The following is a 19562-nucleotide window of genomic DNA, read 5'->3' as shown; positions in this document are numbered from 1 at the left end:
TGGGGAGGGGCAGGTGCCCCCCTCCCCCCCCCCCCTGGCTAAGCCCATGCTGGAGGTCCAAGGCTGAGAAACACTATACAGTATTATGGGAAACTCTGAAAACTTTCAAAACCAGAAGTAGCCATTTTTCCTGGTTTCTGGCTGCTTCATCTTTGGAGTTGGAAGTCTTGCTGCAACAATAAATATCTGACCTCCTAGCTACTGTTTTGCTTCTGAAGCCTTTCGCCTGTGACCCCCGATCTGAACCCATAAGATTTGGGACTACAGTGGTACCTTGGGTTACAGACGCTTCAGGTTACAGTCTTTGCTAACGCAGAAAAAGTACCCCTGGTTAAGAACTTTGCTTCAGGATGACAACAGAAGTTGCACAGCGGCAGCAGTGGGAGGCCCCATTAGCTAAAGTGGTACCTCAGATTAAGAACAGTTTCAGGTTAAGAATGGACCTCCAAAACGGAATAAGTTCTTAACCCAAGGTACCACTGTAGTTGGCTCCGAAGAGCGCCCCTCCCCCTTAAGAACCAAGCAACACCCGCATTTAGAGCACAGTGGCCCTTGATTCTCTCACCACTGCTGCTTTGTTGTTCTTGTCCTTCTGTTTAGCTAATACAGTGGTACCTCGGGTTAAGAACTTAATTCGTTCTTAACCTGAAACTGTTCTTAACCTGAGATACCACTTTAGCTAATGGGGCCTCCCCCGCCGCTGTGCGATTTCTGTTCTCATCCTGAGGTAAAGTTCTTAACCAAAGGTACTATTTCTGGGTTAGTGGAGTCTGTAACCTGAAACATCTGTAACCTGAAACGTCTGTAACCCGAGGTACCAGTATAAAACTAAATTTAAAGGGTTTTAAAAATATATATATATATACAGAGAAAGGGAGCGCCACTTCTCTCTTTCTTGAGACAGGGGTCTGACGCTTTTGTTAAGGAAGTAAGAAAGGGATTGTGAGAAACCTTAGTTCACTCTCTCAACTCTTCAGAGGGGGCGGGGAAGGACAGAGTTGTTTGTCCGTTAAAAGGAGGGAGGAGAAGGAACATAACAGAAACCAAAAGGAGCTGCCTCTCCCCAATTCATTATTAAAAATAGATGTGGCGAGCACAATAAAGGCAAGGCTTAATCCATTGTTATCCTCAGTGGGGCTCTTGTATGCCCCAGAGCTTGCCCTCCCTTGAAGTAGAAACAGGAGAGTAAACACCTTGGCAGTAACAGGAATCAGAAAAACGAAACCAAGGCTGTCGTTTCGCCCAGGGAGAGGCAGCCATGGCAGCAGGAACCCCTGAGAAGCAGCTTCGCGAAGAAGTGACCTGCTCCATCTGCCTGGACTACTTCGAAGATCCAGTGACTACAAACTGCGGGCACAATTTCTGCCGAGCCTGCCTGAGAGACGGGCTAGAGAAGAACCCCTTTTGCCCTCAGTGCAGAGCAGCCTTGAAGCCACGGCAATTCAAGCCCAACAGGAAACTGGCAAACATGGTCGAAATAATCAGGAAAATTGAGGAGGGGAAAAACACTAAGCTGTGTAAGGGGGACCAGGAACCCTGCAAACTCTTCTGCAAGGACGACCAGGTCCTCATATGCGTGATCTGCAACCTGTCCAAGGAGCACCGAGATCATCACGTCGTCCCTGTGCAGGAGGCTGCCCAGGAGTATAAGGTAGGGAATTGCCACTGTTTGGGGGTCCAGATGGATAGAGCAGGAGGAGACACAATAGATGAGTCTGAAATGGTACATGGTGTGGAGAGCACTGCTCTTCTTTTATTTAAGCCAGTGCTAGGCAGAAGGTGGGACGCGGGTGGCGCTGTGGGTTAAACCACAGAGCCTAGGACTTGCCGATCAGAAGGTCGGCGGTTCGAATCCCCACAACGGGGTGAGCTCCCGTTGCTCGGTCCCTGCTCCTGCCAACCTAGCAGTTTGAAAGCACGTCAAAATGCAAGTAGGTAAATAGGTACCGCTCCGGCGGGAAGGTAAATGGCGTTTCCGTGCGCTGCTCTGGTTCGCCAGAAGCGGCTTAGTCATGCTGGCCACATGACCCGGAAGCTGTATGCCGGCTCCCTCAGCCAATAAAGCGAGATGAGCGCCGCAACCCCAGAGTCAGCCACAAGTGGACCTAATGGTCAGGGGTCCCTTTACCTTTACAGGCAGAAGGTAGTTTGGGATCTGCTGGTGGAACTGTAGGTGATTTGCAATAGGTTGGAAAGGCCTCTTGATTCCCAAATGTTTAATAATAATAGCACAATTGTAGTTAAGCGGCATTTTAAGTGTTTAAATAAACGAAAGACCTACAATCTAAGTATGCAAAATAGAGGTGGGGTCATGTAGCGAATCACAAGAGGATTGTGTCGGTGGTGGTGTTGTCGTTGTCGTCGCCCCGGCAGCCAACACCAGGAAGCTTTGAAATTAAGAGCTGGGCCTCATCTACAGTCCATCGGAACAGACTTGGCTTTATAAGGAACTCAGTTGGGGGAAACGGGACTGGCTGACTAAGCAAAAGTCTTTTTTTTCTGTTTGTGCAGGGGAAAATCGAGGCCCAGCTCCAAGCCCTGGAGAAAAAGAGAGAAAACATTTTGCACCGGGAACAGGCTGAAGATGAGAAGAAGCAGAAATATTTAGTAGGTGTTTGTTCCTCCAGCTCCAGTACTGGGGATGAACATTTTGGAAGTTGAACGGACTTCTGCAACAGATTCCGTTCAACTTCCAAGGGACGACTGTACTACAAATTTCACACAAGCTCATTCTTGTCATTGTAGACACATGCAAAGCAGATGCTCCCCCAGACATTTCCAAATGACTGAATTATTCAAAATGCAATTTAAAACAAGCAATTTAAACTATCCTCAATGCACATTTTGAACCGACATAGCCAGCGGCGGAGAACGGGCGGGGCGGTGCAGGCGGTCTGCCCCAGATGTCATCCCTGAGGGGGGGGTGACAAAATCCCCCCTGGGTGGATCACCGCCACGCCAATAGGGATGCCCATAGGGATGGGACAGGACATGCGGTGCCAGTAGAGAGGGTGCACCGTGGGGCCTCAGCTGACCTACAGCTGGGGGAAGACAGTGGGCGGACAGTGGCTGTGCTGTGCAGCCCCATCCTGTCCCCCGTGCACACCACGTCCCTATGGGCGGTTCGCCTTGCCCCTGTGGGCAGTTTGCCCCGCCCCATGGCATGCCGCTTCAGGTGCCCAGGAGGCTTCCTCCGCCGCTGGATGTAGCAGGCTGTTGAGGTATAAGGTGCCCAGAAAACCTTTTAAGAGAATACATGGGTATGGGTCATGTGGAGACCGTCAGTACTTGCCAGAGGAAGGGAAGCATCATGATGTCAAAACGATCAACAATTACCTGACATTCAGAAGACATCTTAAGGTAGCCCTGTTCAGGGAAGTTTTTAATGTGTGATTTTAGTGTATTTTTGGTTTCTATGGAAGCCACCCAGAGTGGCTGGGGAAACCCAGCCAGATGGGCGGGGTACAAATAATAAATTATTATTATTATTATTATTATTATTATTATTATTATTATTATTATTACTAAGTGCCAAATTACAGTGGTACCTCGGGTTACAGACGCTTCAGGTTACAGACTCTGCTAACGCATAAATATTGCTTCACGTTAAGAACTTTGCTTCAGGATGAGAACAGAAATTGTGCTCCGGTGGCGCGGCAGCAGTGGGAGGCCCCATTAGCTAAAGGTTAAGAATGGACCTCCAGAACGAATTAAGTACTTAACCCGAGGTACCACTGTAATTCATTGCTACAGGCACACACTGTTGCTTAATTTGGAGGGGTTGTATGTCCTCCCCCTCATCCCCCTAAAAATCTGCTCTGGAAGTTCCCTATCCCCCTGGAGCAGATTTGAGGTCACCTGGGGGTTGTAGAACAGGAAAGGGGAATTCTGTTGTGTGAACAGAAGTGTGTTGTGCAAGTGGGACAGCAGCGTCGGATACAACCCAGTCTCCTATTCCCCTGTTTGCCACCTTTCCTTATGTCTCTTTTCCCCCTTGCCGCTCTAGTCACAGGTGGGAGTGGAGAAACTCAATATCAGGTGTGTTTTCAAGCAAATGCAGAAGTTCCTTAAGGAAAACGAGCGCCGTTGGCTGGCCCAGCTAGGAGATCTGGAGAGAGAGGTTGAGAAGACATGGAAAGAAAATGTTGCCAGCCTCTCCGATGAGTCTTTCCGCCTCAACACGCTTATGAGCGACATGGAGAGGAAGAGGCAGCAGCCAGACAGCAAATTCTTGCAGGTGAGACTTGAGACAGAGATGGATCCCACTCTCTTGTTATGAAAAAACGTGCCTAGACTTTCCCTTGTTGTGCCCATAACCTAGGTTTAAGGTGTCATTTAGCTCCTAGCTTTCATATCTCAGTTTCTAACACTGTATAATAATTATTAAATAAATCTGAAACAAGGCAACTAACTGACACAGCCATCCTTCAAAATTCACACTTCTCTGAATTTTGCCACGCACGTCTCCAGCAAAACACTGTGTATGCATTATACTAAGGAAAATTGATGTACAAAAATGTGTGTATTTGAGGGGGGAATGCATAGAAAAATGCACATTATTAGGAGACTGATGAATTTCCGTGAAGGACTTCCATCGCAAATAGTTTTGGAAATGTCGAGAACTGCATTTAGGGCTGCAAAAACCAGAAGCTGCAGGAAAGTGGAATTAACAGATGCACCTGTCCCAACCTGAGACCCATTTCTCTCTTTTTTTCAGGACATAAAAAATACCCTGAGCAGGTATGTGACTCTTCCTCTCTCTGCTTGCTGCTCTTTCTGGTTTTGATGGTCTCTTGCAGCAAAAGCAACAAATGATATTGCGGCACCTTTAAAGACAAATGGATTTATTACGGCATGTAAGCTTTCATGGATGACTGTTCCCTTGATCAGATACCTGATGATGTTACCATGAGTTTCAGGAACACAGCTACAGTACATAGTTGGAGAGGGAGGGGCAGTATCATAAACAGTGAGGTCAAAAGGATGTGAGGGTTTTGAGCAGTGGACTCCTCTCTCTCTCTCTCTCTCTCTCTCTCTCTCTCTCTCTCTCTCTTTCGCTTTCACTATGTCTCACTCTCTAACACTCACTCACCAATTACATTCTGGAAGACCGTTTGAGTTCTGAAACGTTCAAAAACCGAAAACAGTCGAAAATTAGGCTTCAGGATCTTGCACACAGCAGAAGCTGCGTGGCATATTCAACTTCCGAGGCGTGTTCAGAAACCGAAGCATTTGCTTCTGGGTTTACGGCGTTCATAAACCGAAATGTTCGACAATGGAGACAATAGAAAACCGAGGTATTGCTGAAGGAACCTTGTCACGAGTAAATAAAATATCCGGTCTGCCGCTTCATGCTACAATGGGATAAGGGAATCTGCGGTTCTTCTGGTGCTGCTGAACTACAGCTCCCATCATGCCTGACCATTGCCCATGCTGGCTGGGGCTGATGGGAGCTGTAGTCTAACAATATCTGTAGGGTCATGGATTCCCCAGCCTTGTGATTCAGGCCTGCAGGAGGAGACAGTGCTTTCAAACCATTCTTTTAACTGGCTCTCAACTTCTTTCCAGGTGTCAGGAGGGGCAACTGAGGCAGGTGGTGGAGCTTTCTCCAGGGCCTGAGGAAGGACTCAGAAGTTACTCTCATAAAAGACTGGTTCTCAAAAAGGTCATGGAAGAAATTGAAGGTATTGGGGCACAGCTCCAGGAGGCGGGCGGGTTTTCCAGATTGGGTGCATGCAAAGCGAGGGGCTGGCTTTCTCTGCAGTGTCCCAGGTGTCTGACAAGTGAGGCTGTGTCACACCCCTTCCCGTTTCCTAAAATGGGGCTCAGGGTGTCTTCCATAAAAGGTTCCTCCTCCTCAAAGGCCACCTCTGCACCATACATTTGAAGCACTGTTATTAGATCACTTTAAGTCATGGCTTCCCACCCCACCCCCAGGAATCCTGGGAATGGTACCTTGTCAAGAGTGCAGAGACATCTTCTCACTTCACAAAACTACAATTCTGGGAGTGGTTTAACAATCAAATCCTTCTGAGAACTGTAGCTCTGTAAGAGGAATGAGGGTCTCCCAGAGTTTGGAGACCCACAGACTAGACCACATTATACTGGCTTATCAGGGATGCCAATTTGAATAAAATATTGTGGGGCCCAGGTAAGCCCCGCCCCACTGATCACATGACACAGTGCACACACACCATTTGAATGGGAATGCCCATCAACTTTGTGGGGGCCCGGCCCCCTCAAATATATAATAAGCCGCATAGGAGTTAGCTCCTACGTGGCTTATTATTGACTCCATCTAATATATGGTTTCTAAACTTGCATCTGTGCATATTAAACTGCACGGGAGTAGCCAGCTTGGTGCTTTCTAGATGTCACCAGTCTCAACTAACATAGTCAATGATCGTAGTCCAAATAGCCCCAGAAGGACCAGATGTTCCCCATCCCTCCTTGGGAAGAGACTGCCCCCAACCAGTCTCAACTCTTTGTGGATGATTATGGGTTGGACTACAGCAGGGGTAGCTAATGCAGTTCCCTCCAGGTCCTGTGGAGAGACTCCTGCTCATGTCAGCCCTAGCCAAGATGGAGTCCAGCATGTTAGAATTCCTGCTCCATGATTGCAGTCATGGGATTTTTGTCTATCACATGACGGTATATGTTTTGTCTCCACAGAGTGGGAAGTGACAGGAACAGAATGTTTGTGTTACTGTATTCCATGCATAGGCGCCGACTCAATGGGGCCTGAGGGGGCCCGAGCCCCCTCAAAAATTCGTTTGGGGGGGCTCAGCCCCCCCAATAATCTCGGGCGGCGGTGGGCGCGTCCGCGGCTTTTATAGGGCGCCCGGCGCGCACCAGCTCGATAACGGGCACCGGCGCGGCGGGGGGCGCCGGGCCGGGGGAGGGGGGCGGCCGGCCTGTCTCCTTGGCAACCCCATTGAGCAGCGCCGGCTCCCCCGGGAGGGCCATCCCCCCGCGCCGCCGATCGCCAACACCGCCGACGCTGTGGCTGCCCGAGCCCGAGCCTGAGCCTGAGCCCGACCCGAAGCCCGAGCCCGAGCCTGAGCCCGAGCCCAAGCCCGTCAGTCAGTCAGGAAGGAAGGAAGGAAGGAAGGAGAAATGGGGAGGGAGACGAGGGAGGAAAATTGCGCGCAGGGTGAAGAAAGGAGAAGGGCGAACGAGACGAGCTTCCAACCCAAAAAAGGGCTGGAAGACTGGGAGGATGCAGGATCGGGAAAGAAAGCGACGCCTTCCCCGCCCGCGACGTCGCCCGCTTGTCATTGGCAGCGCAGCGGGCGCCCAGAGGGGCTGGGCACCGGCGCAGGGCCGCTCCGCAGCCGCGGAGGATAGCTGCGCGGCTAGCAAGGTGCGCCGCGTAGAGCGCGGCCCTTGTGTGGCCCGGTGGCCAGGCAAGCTCAGGCGGGGACCCCCATGCGAATCTAAGACGGGAGAAGAGGGCAGAGCAAAGGGGGTCCCTTCCCCAACCTCCGGCTCTGAGACTTCCCTGAGCCCCAGAAAAGCGAAAGGATTTTCTCTTCTTTTTTTTATATAAATATTTTATTAAGTTTTCAAATACAAAGTTAGAAACATACACTGAAGAAAAAAGTAAAAGAACAAGAAAAAGAAAAAAAGAAAAAGAAGAAAAGAAAACCAACCATTCAACACATTTTTTATATAACTAACTGGACTTCCTCGCATCTCCCTTACCCTGCATTCTTTATAATAAAGATATCAGCAAATTATTACCTTGTTTCGTACCTTATTTTGTACTTTTCAAATACTATACCTCTAAATTTAACATACTTTTCATCAGTTACTTATATCTTAAATTAAACATAGTATACCTTAGATTTTGACCTTTTCTTACTTAAAATATAATTTCCTGTTTCCCAAATCTAATTGCTGAAGCTATAGTTTCCGAATCGTGTAAATTTTTAACATTCATACAACTTATATTGTTTTTGTAAATAGTCCTTAAATTTTTTCCAGTCCTCTTCCGTTGTTTCTTCTCCCAAATCTCGGATTCTGCCAGTCATTTCAGCCAGTTCCATGTAGTCCATCAATTGCGTCTGCCACTCTTCCAGTGTGGGCAAATCTTGTGTCTTCCAATATTTTGCGATAAGTATTCTTGCTGCTGTAGTTGCATACATAAAGAAAGTTCTATCCTTCTTTAACACTTTCTGGCCAACAATGCCCAAGAGGAAGGCCTCTGGTTTCTTGGGAAAGGTATACTTAAATACCTTTTTTAACTCATTATAAATCATTTCCCAGAAGGCCTTCACTTTTGGACAAGTCCACCAGAGGTGAAAGAATGTCCCTTCAGCCTCCTTACATTTCCAACATTTATTATCAGACAGGTGATATATTTTTGCAAGCTTGACTGGGGTCATGTACCACCTATAAATCATTTTCATAATATTTTCCTTCAAGGCATTACATGCCGTGAATTTCATTCCGGTGGTCCATAACCTTTCCCAGTCCTCAAACATGATGTTATACCCAATATCCTGAGCCCATTTTATCATGGCTGATTTGACTGTCTCATCCTGAGTGATTTTCTCTTCAACCTGCCCTCCATCCTCTTGCAGAAAACTCTTTGCCTGCCCTGCCCGTATCTCGTTTTTGCTTTTTAATTCCACACACGCACCCTTCGGACTTCGTGGCAATCGGGCGCGCGGGTGCGTTTCCTAAGAGAGTGAGGACCCCTGCCTCCTCCCCACCTGCTCCCTCGCCAGCCAGCCAGCCGCGCGCCCTAGCCGGAGAGCCCCGGCCGTCCCCGTCGCGCAATCGGCTGGATCTCCCTTCAGCAGGCCGTGCTCACAACTCGGCCCAGGGACCCCCAGCAGCGGATCTCCGGCTCAGCTGAAGAATCCGGCAACAAGCCCCCTCCTCCCCAATCGCTCCGCCGAAATACGCTCCAAAACCCCCCAGATAGGCCGCCGGCCGCCAAGTCTAGTGGCGCCCTGAGCGAGGGTCTCTCCCCAACACCGCCACCTCGAACTGCGTTCTCCCGGCTACCCGAGCGAACCAGCGGCAGGACCCCGGTATGGGCCCCCCCAATATTTTTTATAAGTCGGCGCCCCTGATTCCATGAAGTGGGACTGTTGTCCTTTGTTCTTTTTCTTTTTGCTGTCTGATGCTAGAGAGAGAGGGAGCCATGTTGCAGTGCTCCCTGTGTGTTTATATGTAAATAAAGTAGATTAGCCAAAATGCTAACCTGTTACGCATGATGTGCAAACTCAGCAGATCCCTAAGTGTGACGGTGTCAGTTAGCATTGGCCGCTGTGATGTTCGGGCTGAAGAAAGCTTTTGAAGCTCCCGAACGAAAGACCAGGAGGGAGAGAACATGCCAGTTGGGCATGGTTCTACTCGAGTGTAGGCTGAGCTCCTGACACAGCAACATCTGGAGAACCCCAGATACCTCTGGACTAGAGCATTTCTCCTGGTGGAGATGGAAATGGAGGGGGTGGAATCTATTGCCTGGCAACTTAAGTATCCATTAATGCAGTCACCCACTTCTTAAGCAGGAACAGAGTGCAACAGCTCTCTCCTGATCTGCAATTCACTGGTGACTGGTATTCACAGCCATGCTGCCTCTGACAGCAGAGGGAGAACATAGCCATGGAGCCAGTGTGGTGTAGTGGTTAAGAGCGGTGGACTCGTAATCTGGTGAACCGGGTTCGCTTCCCCGCTCCTCCACATGCAACTGCTGGGTGACCTTGGGCTAGTCACACTTCTTTGAAGTCTCTCAGCCCCACTCACCTCACAGAGTGTTTGTTGTGGGGGAGGAAGGGAAAGGAGAACGTTAGCCGCTTTGAGACTCCTTCGGGTAGTGATAAAGTGGGATATCAAATCCAAACTCCTCTTCTTCTCCTTTGATTCTTCCTCTCAATAAAGTTGCTTCACTTTACTCCTAAAGCAGTTTTCAAATTTAAAAAAGAAGCATAGATTTGTTCACTAGTGTCGTTTAAATGCTGGTCGAACGAAGTTATTTTGTGATTGACTCATGTTGCTGTGTGCCTCACCTGAAGTAAATTTGTCCTCCTTTCCTTCCCATAACAGAGTCTTTGGAAGAAGCACTGAGCAAAGGTAATTTTGTGGTAGTTTTATGGGAAGCAAAACTCTGGTGAGGGGAGACGATGGGAGGAGTCCCTCTTTTAAATGAGAGATGGGAAAAGGAAGGCGTTTGCATTGCTCCAGGTGAAAGGTGGGGAGGAAATGATGCAGTTTGGGGTTATGGTGAGGCTGCCTGGAAGACTCCTAAGGAGATGGGAGAGGAGAGGAGGCTGAGGGAACCCTCCACAAGGGAGGGTGTTTAGAAAAGGGTAAGAGGCTGCCAGCTCTGCAGGCAAGAGGCGAAAAACTGGGCTCTTGAGCCCCACAGGGAAGCCGCAGAAAGAATGTACAGTGGTACCTCGGGTTAAGAACTTAATTCGTTCCGGAGGTCCGTTCTTAACCTGAAACTGTTCTTAACCTGAGGTACCACTTTAGCTAATGGGGCCTCCTGCTGCCGCCACACAATTTCTGTTCTCATCCTGAGGTAAATTTCTTAACCCGAGGTACTATTTCTGGGTTAGCTGAGTCTGTAACCTGAAGCGTCTATAACCCAAGGTGCCACTGTAGTTGCTCAATGCAGCCGTGGACTCCAAAAGGTCGAAAACCTCTGGTGTAGACAATACTAAATTAGATTGCAGGGGGTTGGACTACATGCCCTTTGGGGTCCCTTCCAATTCTGCAATTCTGTGATTCTAACACTCAGCCTTGTTATATGGCTTCCTAGTTTTCTAATTAAAATGCTCATCTCAGTTTTCTGTGTTTCTTTCGTCGTTCTTTTTTTTTCTTTTCATGAAACGACATACTTGCTATATGTATTATTATCTCGCTTTACGTTTCTCCACATTTTATTCCCCAAAAACAGAGCCGGCAAAGGAAACGATGAGCAAAGGTAAATATTAGCAGGAAAATGTAGGAGATGGGGGAACTCTTGATGGGTGATGAAGGCTTAAATATTTATAATGAGGTTGCATCTGGCAGGTGGTTCCACACACCTTTCTTTCAGAAAAGTCAAAGAACCTGACTGATAGAGGCGGACCAGAGTAGTGGCTCACAGAGATTGCAGATGTGGATTATTATTATTACTATTACTATTATTATTATTATTATTATTATTATTATTATTATTATTATTATTATTATTATTAAATGCCTATATTGACGTTCCTTCCAGTGGAACCCAGGGAGGCAAACACCAAAGTAAAACTAAACACCAACCACCACCACCACCCAATACCAAATTAAAAATAAAATAAAAACTTTTTTTTAAAAAATGGAAAAAAAAACATTTTTGATGTTAAGATCAGTTAAAACATTTTTTAAAATTGCCAGCACCCAGTCATTGCTCTTCTGCTTTAAATTGCCAATAATAATCACAGTTCTTCCAGACTTAATAGATTCCAAACAACTTTCTGCAACCCTGTGAGCAGTATCTTCTCTTTCCATCTCCGGATGTTGTGAAGAGGGAAGTTTTCAATGGGACCATAATGTGAGGGGAAGTATCAAATTCTCCCTCCCCCTTTACTGCACTCTCAGCTATGATTCATCCTCTTCAGACGCAATTGATGGGGTGGGGAGAAACTGGCTCAGCTGTGATGCTATTGAAAAGGGAAGGGTTAAAGTGATAGAGCTGATTTATAGGGAGGAGAGACAGACCATAGAAGCCCCATAAAAAAGTGAGTTAACTAAGGGCTTATCCACATTTACCTTTTGCCCCATGCTTCCTAGGCACAGGTTCTGCACTTAAAAGCTCTGCGTCCCAGTATTTGTTTGTTTTGCCCTAGCGCTTTCCTCGCAAAAACCTGCTCTTTAGTGCTTAATCAGAGCAAACATCAATTCAAGTTTTCCCACAGATTGCCATTTGCTCCGATTGCGCTTTAAAGAGCAGGTATTTGTGGGGAAATCTCTGGGGATGAAGAAAGGGTGCCTGGAAAAAGTGGGGTGGGGAGGCAAGTGTGGACAAGCCCTCAGTGTGATTGTTCTGCTTTAAATTCCCAGTGTGGAAGCTGAGTGAGGGTGTGAGCTGACCCCGTGATGTCCTCTGTTTTTGTTGGTTGTTATGGGCATGCATTTTTGTGCTTTTATATTGTGAACCACCCTGTTATTTTCAGACGAAGGGTATAAGAATCAGCGAGAATGCTGATTGCTAAAAATTGGAAGGGAGAGAAAACCCCTACTAAGGAAGAATGGCAAATTAATATTGTGTGAATACTTAGAACTAGCAAAAATGACAAAGGTAATCAGGAACCAGTCAAACCAAAAATTGTTGTAGACTGTATTTAGAAAAACACTGTTCCCGAACAAAATTCTTAATATGCTTTGACTACTACGTGGGTGGCGCTGTGGTCTAAACCACAGAGCCTAGGGCTTGCCAATCGGAAGGTCAGTGGTTCAAATCCCCACGACGGGGTGAGCTCCCGTTGTTCTGTCCCTGCTCCTGCCAACCTAGCAGTTCGAAAACACATCAAAGTGCAAGTAGATAAATAGGTACGGCTCCAGGAAGGTAAACGGCGTTTCCGTGTCCTGCTCTGGTTTGCCAGAAGCAGCTCAGTCATGCTGGCCACATGACCCGGAAGCTGTACGCTGGCTCCCTCGGCCAATAAAGCGAGATGAGTGCCGCAACCCCAGAGTCGGTCACGACTGGACCTAATGGTCAAGGGTCCCTTCACCTTTACCTTTACTTATCTCAAAGTAGATAACAATAGATAATGTATATTATGTAAGATCAATGAAATAAAAGAAGAAAAGGGACACAGTTAAAAAGTAAAGAAGTAGTAAGGAGCCGCAATGAGGTGGAAGGAAGTCACTCTTAAAGATTTTAAGACTTAATGTAGCAGTATTATTTGATGTTGAATTATTTTGGTTTTTTGTGTGTAGCTTATTACGTCTTGAATAACGGATGGAGTAACTGTACTAATAATCAAACTCAGTAAAGAATATATCCAGAATATCCAGAATCTCTGGGCGAAGGGTTTTCCATGGGGAGGGAGTGGGCCAAGCGGAAAACTGCTTGGACCCACGCTTTCTAGGTACGGGAACAGCAGAAGTGTGGGCGAGCCCCAAAAGGAGGGGGGAAAGGAACAAGTTCAGCAGGAGGCAGGGGAAGAGGAAGAAGTGAGAAACAGTTTCTACCCAAATGCAATTTTAGTTTTAAACTCAGTGTAAAGAGTCTCTATGGGAGTATATTGTATTTAAAAATGGGGTATCAGAGTTTTTAGGGGGCTAACCAGGTTGGGATAGCAGCCTTGGTGGGTTTTGAATGTTTTATGTACATTTTTCAATTTTGTCATTTTGTATGGGACAATGACAATAAAGATTATTGTATCATATCATATAATAAAATAATAAATTATTATTATTATTATTATTATTATTATTATTATTATTATTATTATTATTTTATACCCTGCCCATCTGGCTGGGTCCCCCCAGCCACTCTGGGTGGCTTCCAACAAAACACTAAAATACAATAACCTATTAAACATTAAAAGCTTCCCTAAACAGGGCTGCCTTTAGATGTCTTCTAAAAGTTTGATAGTTATTTTTCTCTTTGACATCTGCTGGGAGGGCGTTCCACAGGGCGGGTGCCACTACCAAGAATGCCCTCTGCCTGGTTCCCTGTAACTTGGCTTCTTGCAGCAAGGGAACCACCAGAAGGCCCTCGGCACTGGACCTCAGTGTCCGGGCAGAACGATGGAGGTGGAGACGCTCCTTCAGGTATACTGGGCCGAGGCCGTTTAGGGCTTTAAAGGTCAGCACCAACACTTTGAATTGTGCTCGGAAACATACTGGGAGCCAGTGTAGGTCTTTCAAGACTGGTGTTATATGGTCTTGGCGGCCGCTCCCAGTCACTAGTCTAGCTGCCGCATTCTGGATTAATTGTAGTTTCCGGGTCACCTTCAAAGGTAGCCCCACATAGAGCACATTGCAGTAGTCCAAGCAGGAGATAACTAGAGCATGCACCACTCTGGCAAGACAGTCTGCAGGCAGGTAGGGTCTCAGCCTGCGTACCAGGTGGATCTAGTAAACAGCTGCCCTGGACACAGGGTATTGTATGGTATCGTAGATGGCTCTGGGGAGGCCCTGGTCACTCGGCAGCCACTGAGCTCAACATTTTCTTTTCTCTCTTTTTTTAACGCCGCTCACCTTCTTTCCTTTCTCTCTCCCCCTTCAGTGAACGTGATTCTGGATCCCGACACGGCACACCCTTTCCTGGTTCTCTCGGAGGACCTGACCAGCGTGAGATGGGAAGATGGATATCGGGACCTGCCTGAGAACTTCGGGAGATTTGACAGGGAATTCTGCGTGCTGGGCTGTGAGAGATTCACGTCGGGAAGACACTGGTGGGAGGTGGAGGTGGAAGAGGAGGAAGGGGCGATGTGGGCCTTAGGGGTGGCACGAGTTTCCCTCAGGAGGAAGGGGTGTTTCAGCTTCAGTCCGAAGGAAGGCGTCTGGGCTGTGGGGAAGAGACCGCACGGCCCGCCTTGGCCTTGCCAGCTGTTTGCTTTAACTTCCCCTGAGTGGACTCCTTTGGCCTTGAGCCACGAGCCCAGGAAGATCCGGGTGTCCCTGGACTATGAAGGGGGCCAGGTCCACTTTTTTGATGCCGATTCAGATGGCTTGATCTTTGCTTTCCCTTCAGCCTCCTTCTCCGGGGAGAGGATCCTGCCCTTTTTCCAGGTGGTCTCAGGGGTCACAATGAATTGCTGAATCTTGAGGGGAATCCTCATTTACACCACACACAACACCATTAATGGAGGCCCTGTCGACTCCAAGAATTTAGGTGGGGAATCTGAGGGCCCCCCCCCAGATGCTCCCATCAACCCTCATGCTGGCTAGGGGCTGGTGGGAATGAGGACCAACATCTGCAGGGCCACAGGTTCCCCACCTCAGATCTATGCTGAAATATACTCGGAGTCGAGAGTGGATTTCGTGCTCTTTATTCAACTCATAGTGGTGAGGAGGAATGGAAGTTCCCCTAGAATGTCTGCTTTATATACATTATTTACACAATGGGCCCCATGTGATTGGCTAATTCCGGGATTCACCTGTAGGCCAATTAGGTTGCAGATTCACTTCCACCTGGAGCTGGATTGGGTGGCTCCTGTGGACCAATCAGACTGCTGCATTCTGAATCCTATTGTTCTAGGACCAATCAGACTGCTGCCTTTCGGACCCTATTCAACTCAGTACATAACATATGCTCAGAGCCAAGCAAGAGGCTACAGTCCGGGCCCCTCAGGGCAACACATTTATCGAGCATTCGCCCTCATTTGCTTACATAGAGGTTTGGCTTTATCTAGTCTTTCCCGAATATTCCTTCCGCTTTGCTGGTGTGGCAGTTACACAGTGACAGACAGACGTTTATTCTGCATTCATCTGAAGGGGTCAATCATATAGAGAACAATATTCTAATGGCCCCTTCACATCCACATCCTGGTTGGATGGGGAACAAAACTCCTTCGTTGATTATTCGGATAAACACTTAATCTTAACCGATTTGATATTTGCTGTATTTTTGTCTTTAAACCTTTCACAAGTCGCTTTGTGGCTCTTTCATTTCAAAAGGTGATGGATAAATAAATAAATAAATAAATCTCCTTATTTGCTTTCAGTGTGTATGCGTGCCTCCCTGTTATTAAGTCAGCCCACACTTTTTAATGCATCTCTCAGACGCTTTAAAAACTGCAGGAAGTCAGGTTCTTTTTTCCGTTAAGTGGGTTTTTTGAGTTGGGGTGAGTGACCTTGGGGTGAGTGACTTTAAATGCTCAAACCTTTAAATAAGGGGTAGGCAACCTAAGGTCCGGGGGCAGGATCCAGCCCAATCGCCTTCTAAATCTGGCCCACGGACGGTCCAGGAATCAGCATGTTTTTACATGAGTAGAATGTGTCCTTTTATTTAAAATGCATCTCTGGGTTATTTGTGGGGCATAGGAATTTGTTCATTATTTTTTCCCTTCAAAATATAGTCTGGTCCACTACACAAGGAACGGTGGACTGGCCCATGGCAGAAAAAGGTTGCTGACCCCTGCTTTAAATGTTAAAACCTAAATTTCTGGTGCAAACTTACCACAAAATACGTAGTGACTGTCTGGAGGCGCTTTTATCCACTTCTGGGTATTTATTCATTTTATTTATTTCATAAAAATTATACACCATGTGATTCTTTAAGAAGAGATCTTAGAATGGCTTACAAAAAGAATGAAACATAAAATATTGGTAAACACAGTTAAAAGCAACAATTTAAAGAAACAAGATAAGGAAACAAGATAAATTAAGAATTGTGCAAACTAATCATGGACAAAGCCATCAAAGTAAGTAACAATTTCCTTCTAACTTCCTCCAGCCCATCTAGTTGTAAAACAATTTGAAAACAAGTTTCCTAACATGGTCTAACTTCTATGTAACTTAGCATCCCAATATTTTGAAATACAATGCACACTGTATAAATGTAAATAAATTAAAAATATTTTCCAGCTATCAACAGGTTAAATAGAAGATAGGAACAAAACAAGAGGGCAAGAAGAGCATACTTTTAAAGAACATTGGAAAATGTTTGTTGAATATATGGAAAATAACTGTACAGCTGAAAACACTGGCAGCATTAAGATAAACTCAACAGAGTAAATAATTCTTGATGGATGTAAAAGTGGAAAATTGATTTGAATGGTTATAGTAAAATATGCAGGGATTTGGATATGTAAAATGAACCATGGAAAGAAAAGAAGGGAAGTCACTGGATATTGTGAAGTTTGTAAAATGTTTATTAAATTATAAAGCAGAAAATTTAATAAAAGTTATTATATAAAAGAAGAAGAAGATAGGGACAAAACTAGAATTAATGGGCTGTATGCCTTTCATTGCCTCTGACTCCATCATGTTACTTGGAACCTTGCGCTATTAATCTATAGTGTTTGATTTTTGTATGGAAATTTGTTCTAATGTGTTTAGTTCTGGCTATTCCATTTTACTTTTGTTTTAAGAACATAAGAAGAGGCTGCTGGATCAGGCAAATTGCCCATCTAGTCCAGCATCCTGTTCTCAGAGTAGTAGTAATAAATAATAATAATAATAATAATAATAATAATAATAATAATAATAATAATAATAATAATTTATTTATACCCCGCCCATCTCTGGGTGGCTCCCAACAGAATATTAAAAACACTATAAAACATCAAACATTAAAAACTTCCCTTAGCAGGGCTGCCTTCAGATGTCTTCTAAAAGTCCGATACTTGTTTATTTCCTTGACATCTGGTGGGAGGGTGTTCCACAGGGCGGGCGCCACTACCGAGAAGGCCCTCTGCCTGGTTCCCTGTAACTTTGCTTCTCACAGTGGGGGAACCACCAGAAGGACCTCAGAGCTGGACCTCAGTGTCCGGGCAGAACGATGGGGATGGAGACGCTCCTTCAGGTATACAGGACTGAGGCCGTTTAGGCTTTAAAGGTCAGCACCAACACTTTGAATTGTGCTTGGAAACTTTATACAGTAGTACCTCGGGTTACATACACTTCAGGTTACATACGCTTCAGGTTACTGCTAACCCAAAAATAGTGCTTCAGGTTAAGAACTCTGTTTCAGGATGAGAACAGAACCCGTGCTCTGGCAGCGCGGCGGCAGCAGGAGGCCCCATGAGCTAAAGTGGTGCTTCAGGTTAAGAACAGTTTCAGGTTAAGAACGGACCTCCAGAACGAATTAATTTCTTAACCCGAGGTACCACTGTAAAGTTCTCTCATGCTGCCTCTTGAGTGCCTTTCAAATAAAAAGTCCCAAACATTGCAGCCTTTCTTATTTTATTTATTTATTACACCACCTTAACCTTTCCAGGATCAAAAGGTGGAGTACATGGTTCTCTTCCTCCCCATTTCATCTTCACAACAATCCTGTGAGGTAGACTAGGCTGAGAGATGGCGACTGACCAGTGATCCCCTTGATCATTTTGATGGTCCTTTTCTGAACTTTTTTCCCCTTTCCTTTGACCTCGGTTATTATACGACATTTATTATAAATAAATATATGAAAAAACCCTACTCTATTTTAATATATATATACACACACACACTTATATTATATTATATTATATTATAATTGTTAAATATTTATATATATATTACATATATATATATATATATATATATATATATATATATATATATATATATGCAGGTTTTGGTATCTTCGGGTGTCTTCCCGTGTAAGAGTTGGGGTGTCTAGGCGACGTTTCGACGAGGTCTCACTCGTCATTTTCAGGCTGGTGCTTTCGGCTTCTTGTTACTAGAACAGAGCAGGATCTCAGTGTTTGAGTTCCTATAAATACTGTTGAGGGGGTGTGGTGTATAGCCTCCAACGTTCTGGGCAGAGAGGAAGTTCCCAGGTTAGTGTGCCTTTTCTTCTTTTGTTCCTTAATTACTTGAGGGATATCTTAAGTGATTTCTTGAGTGATCACTTAAGATATCCCTCAAGTAATTAAGGAACAAAAGAAGAAAAGGCACACTAACCTGGGAACTTCCTCTCTGCCCAGAACGTTGGAGGCTATACACCACACCCCCTCAACAGTATTTATAGGAACTCAAACACTGAGATCCTGCTCTGTTCTAGTAACAAGAAGCCGAAAGCACCAGCCTGAAGATGACGAGTGAGACCTCGTCGAAACGTCGCCTAGACACCCCAACTCTTACACGGGAAGACACCCGAAGATACCAAAACCTGCATTCCTGTACCCGTGAAAATCTACGAAAGCAAATATATATATATATATATATATATATATATATATATATATATATATATATATAATTTATTTTTCTATTTTACATTTTAGAATATTCGTGTAAACAACCTTAAAATATCAATGTAATGAATTGGAAAAAAAAATGTTTAAAAGCACTTTTCAAAAACAAGCAAACTTAGTCCTTTTTGTTGGGGATAGTTCAGATGGAAATTCCCAGGTGTCATTAGCCCAAAAATAGAAAACGAGCGAGGTCCCAACTAAAGAAGAATGGCAATTTAAGCTGATGGAATATGTGCAGCTTGTGGACCCAGTGGCATAGCGTGGGGGGTGCAGGGGGGGCCGGCCGCACCGGGCGCAACATCTGGGGGTTAGGGTTAGGGGGCGCAAATCCACGGGTTAGGGGGCGCAAATTACTTGCCTTGCCCCGGGTGCTGACAACCCACGCTACGCCACTGTGTGGACCTAACATATAGAATAAGAGAACAAGAAGAACATACGTTTAAAGAAGATTGGAAAATGTTTACTGAATATATGGAGGAAAATTGTGTTTATTTGAAAACGTGGGCAGCTTTAAGATAAATTCAACAGTGTAAATAAGTTCTGATGGATGAAATAATGGGATGCTGCAAGGTTCAGTTTAGTTAAGTAAAATATGCAGGGATTTAGGTTATGCAAAATGAAACATGTATAGAGGAGAAGGGAAGTCATTGATATTTTAAGGCTCTCTCTATTTATTTTTAAGCTGCTTCTGCTCTGAAAGCGGCTCCTCCAGCTTCC

General features: G+C 45.6%; 1 protein-coding gene across 1 annotated transcript; it reads left to right on the top strand.

Annotated features, from left to right (window-relative positions):
• Window positions 1–962: 962 nt before the first annotated feature.
• Window positions 963–15741, top strand: LOC308580811 (E3 ubiquitin-protein ligase TRIM7-like). The gene is made up of 8 exons (XM_081183002.1): window positions 963–1651; window positions 2512–2607; window positions 4007–4237; window positions 4718–4740; window positions 5569–5684; window positions 10060–10086; window positions 10916–10942; window positions 14225–15741. The coding sequence occupies exons 1-8, from the start codon at window positions 1259–1261 to the stop codon at window positions 14758–14760; spliced, it is 1449 nt and encodes a 482-aa protein (XP_081039128.1). The 5' UTR covers window positions 963–1258; the 3' UTR covers window positions 14761–15741.
• Window positions 15742–19562: the final 3821 nt, after the last annotated feature.

This window comes from Podarcis bocagei, assembly GCF_964188305.1.
Source record: "Podarcis bocagei genome assembly, chromosome: 2".
Classification (NCBI taxonomy): Eukaryota; Metazoa; Chordata; class Lepidosauria; order Squamata; family Lacertidae; genus Podarcis; species Podarcis bocagei.
Note: the sequence above shows the minus strand (reverse complement) of the source record. Positions and strands in the feature narration are given on the sequence as shown.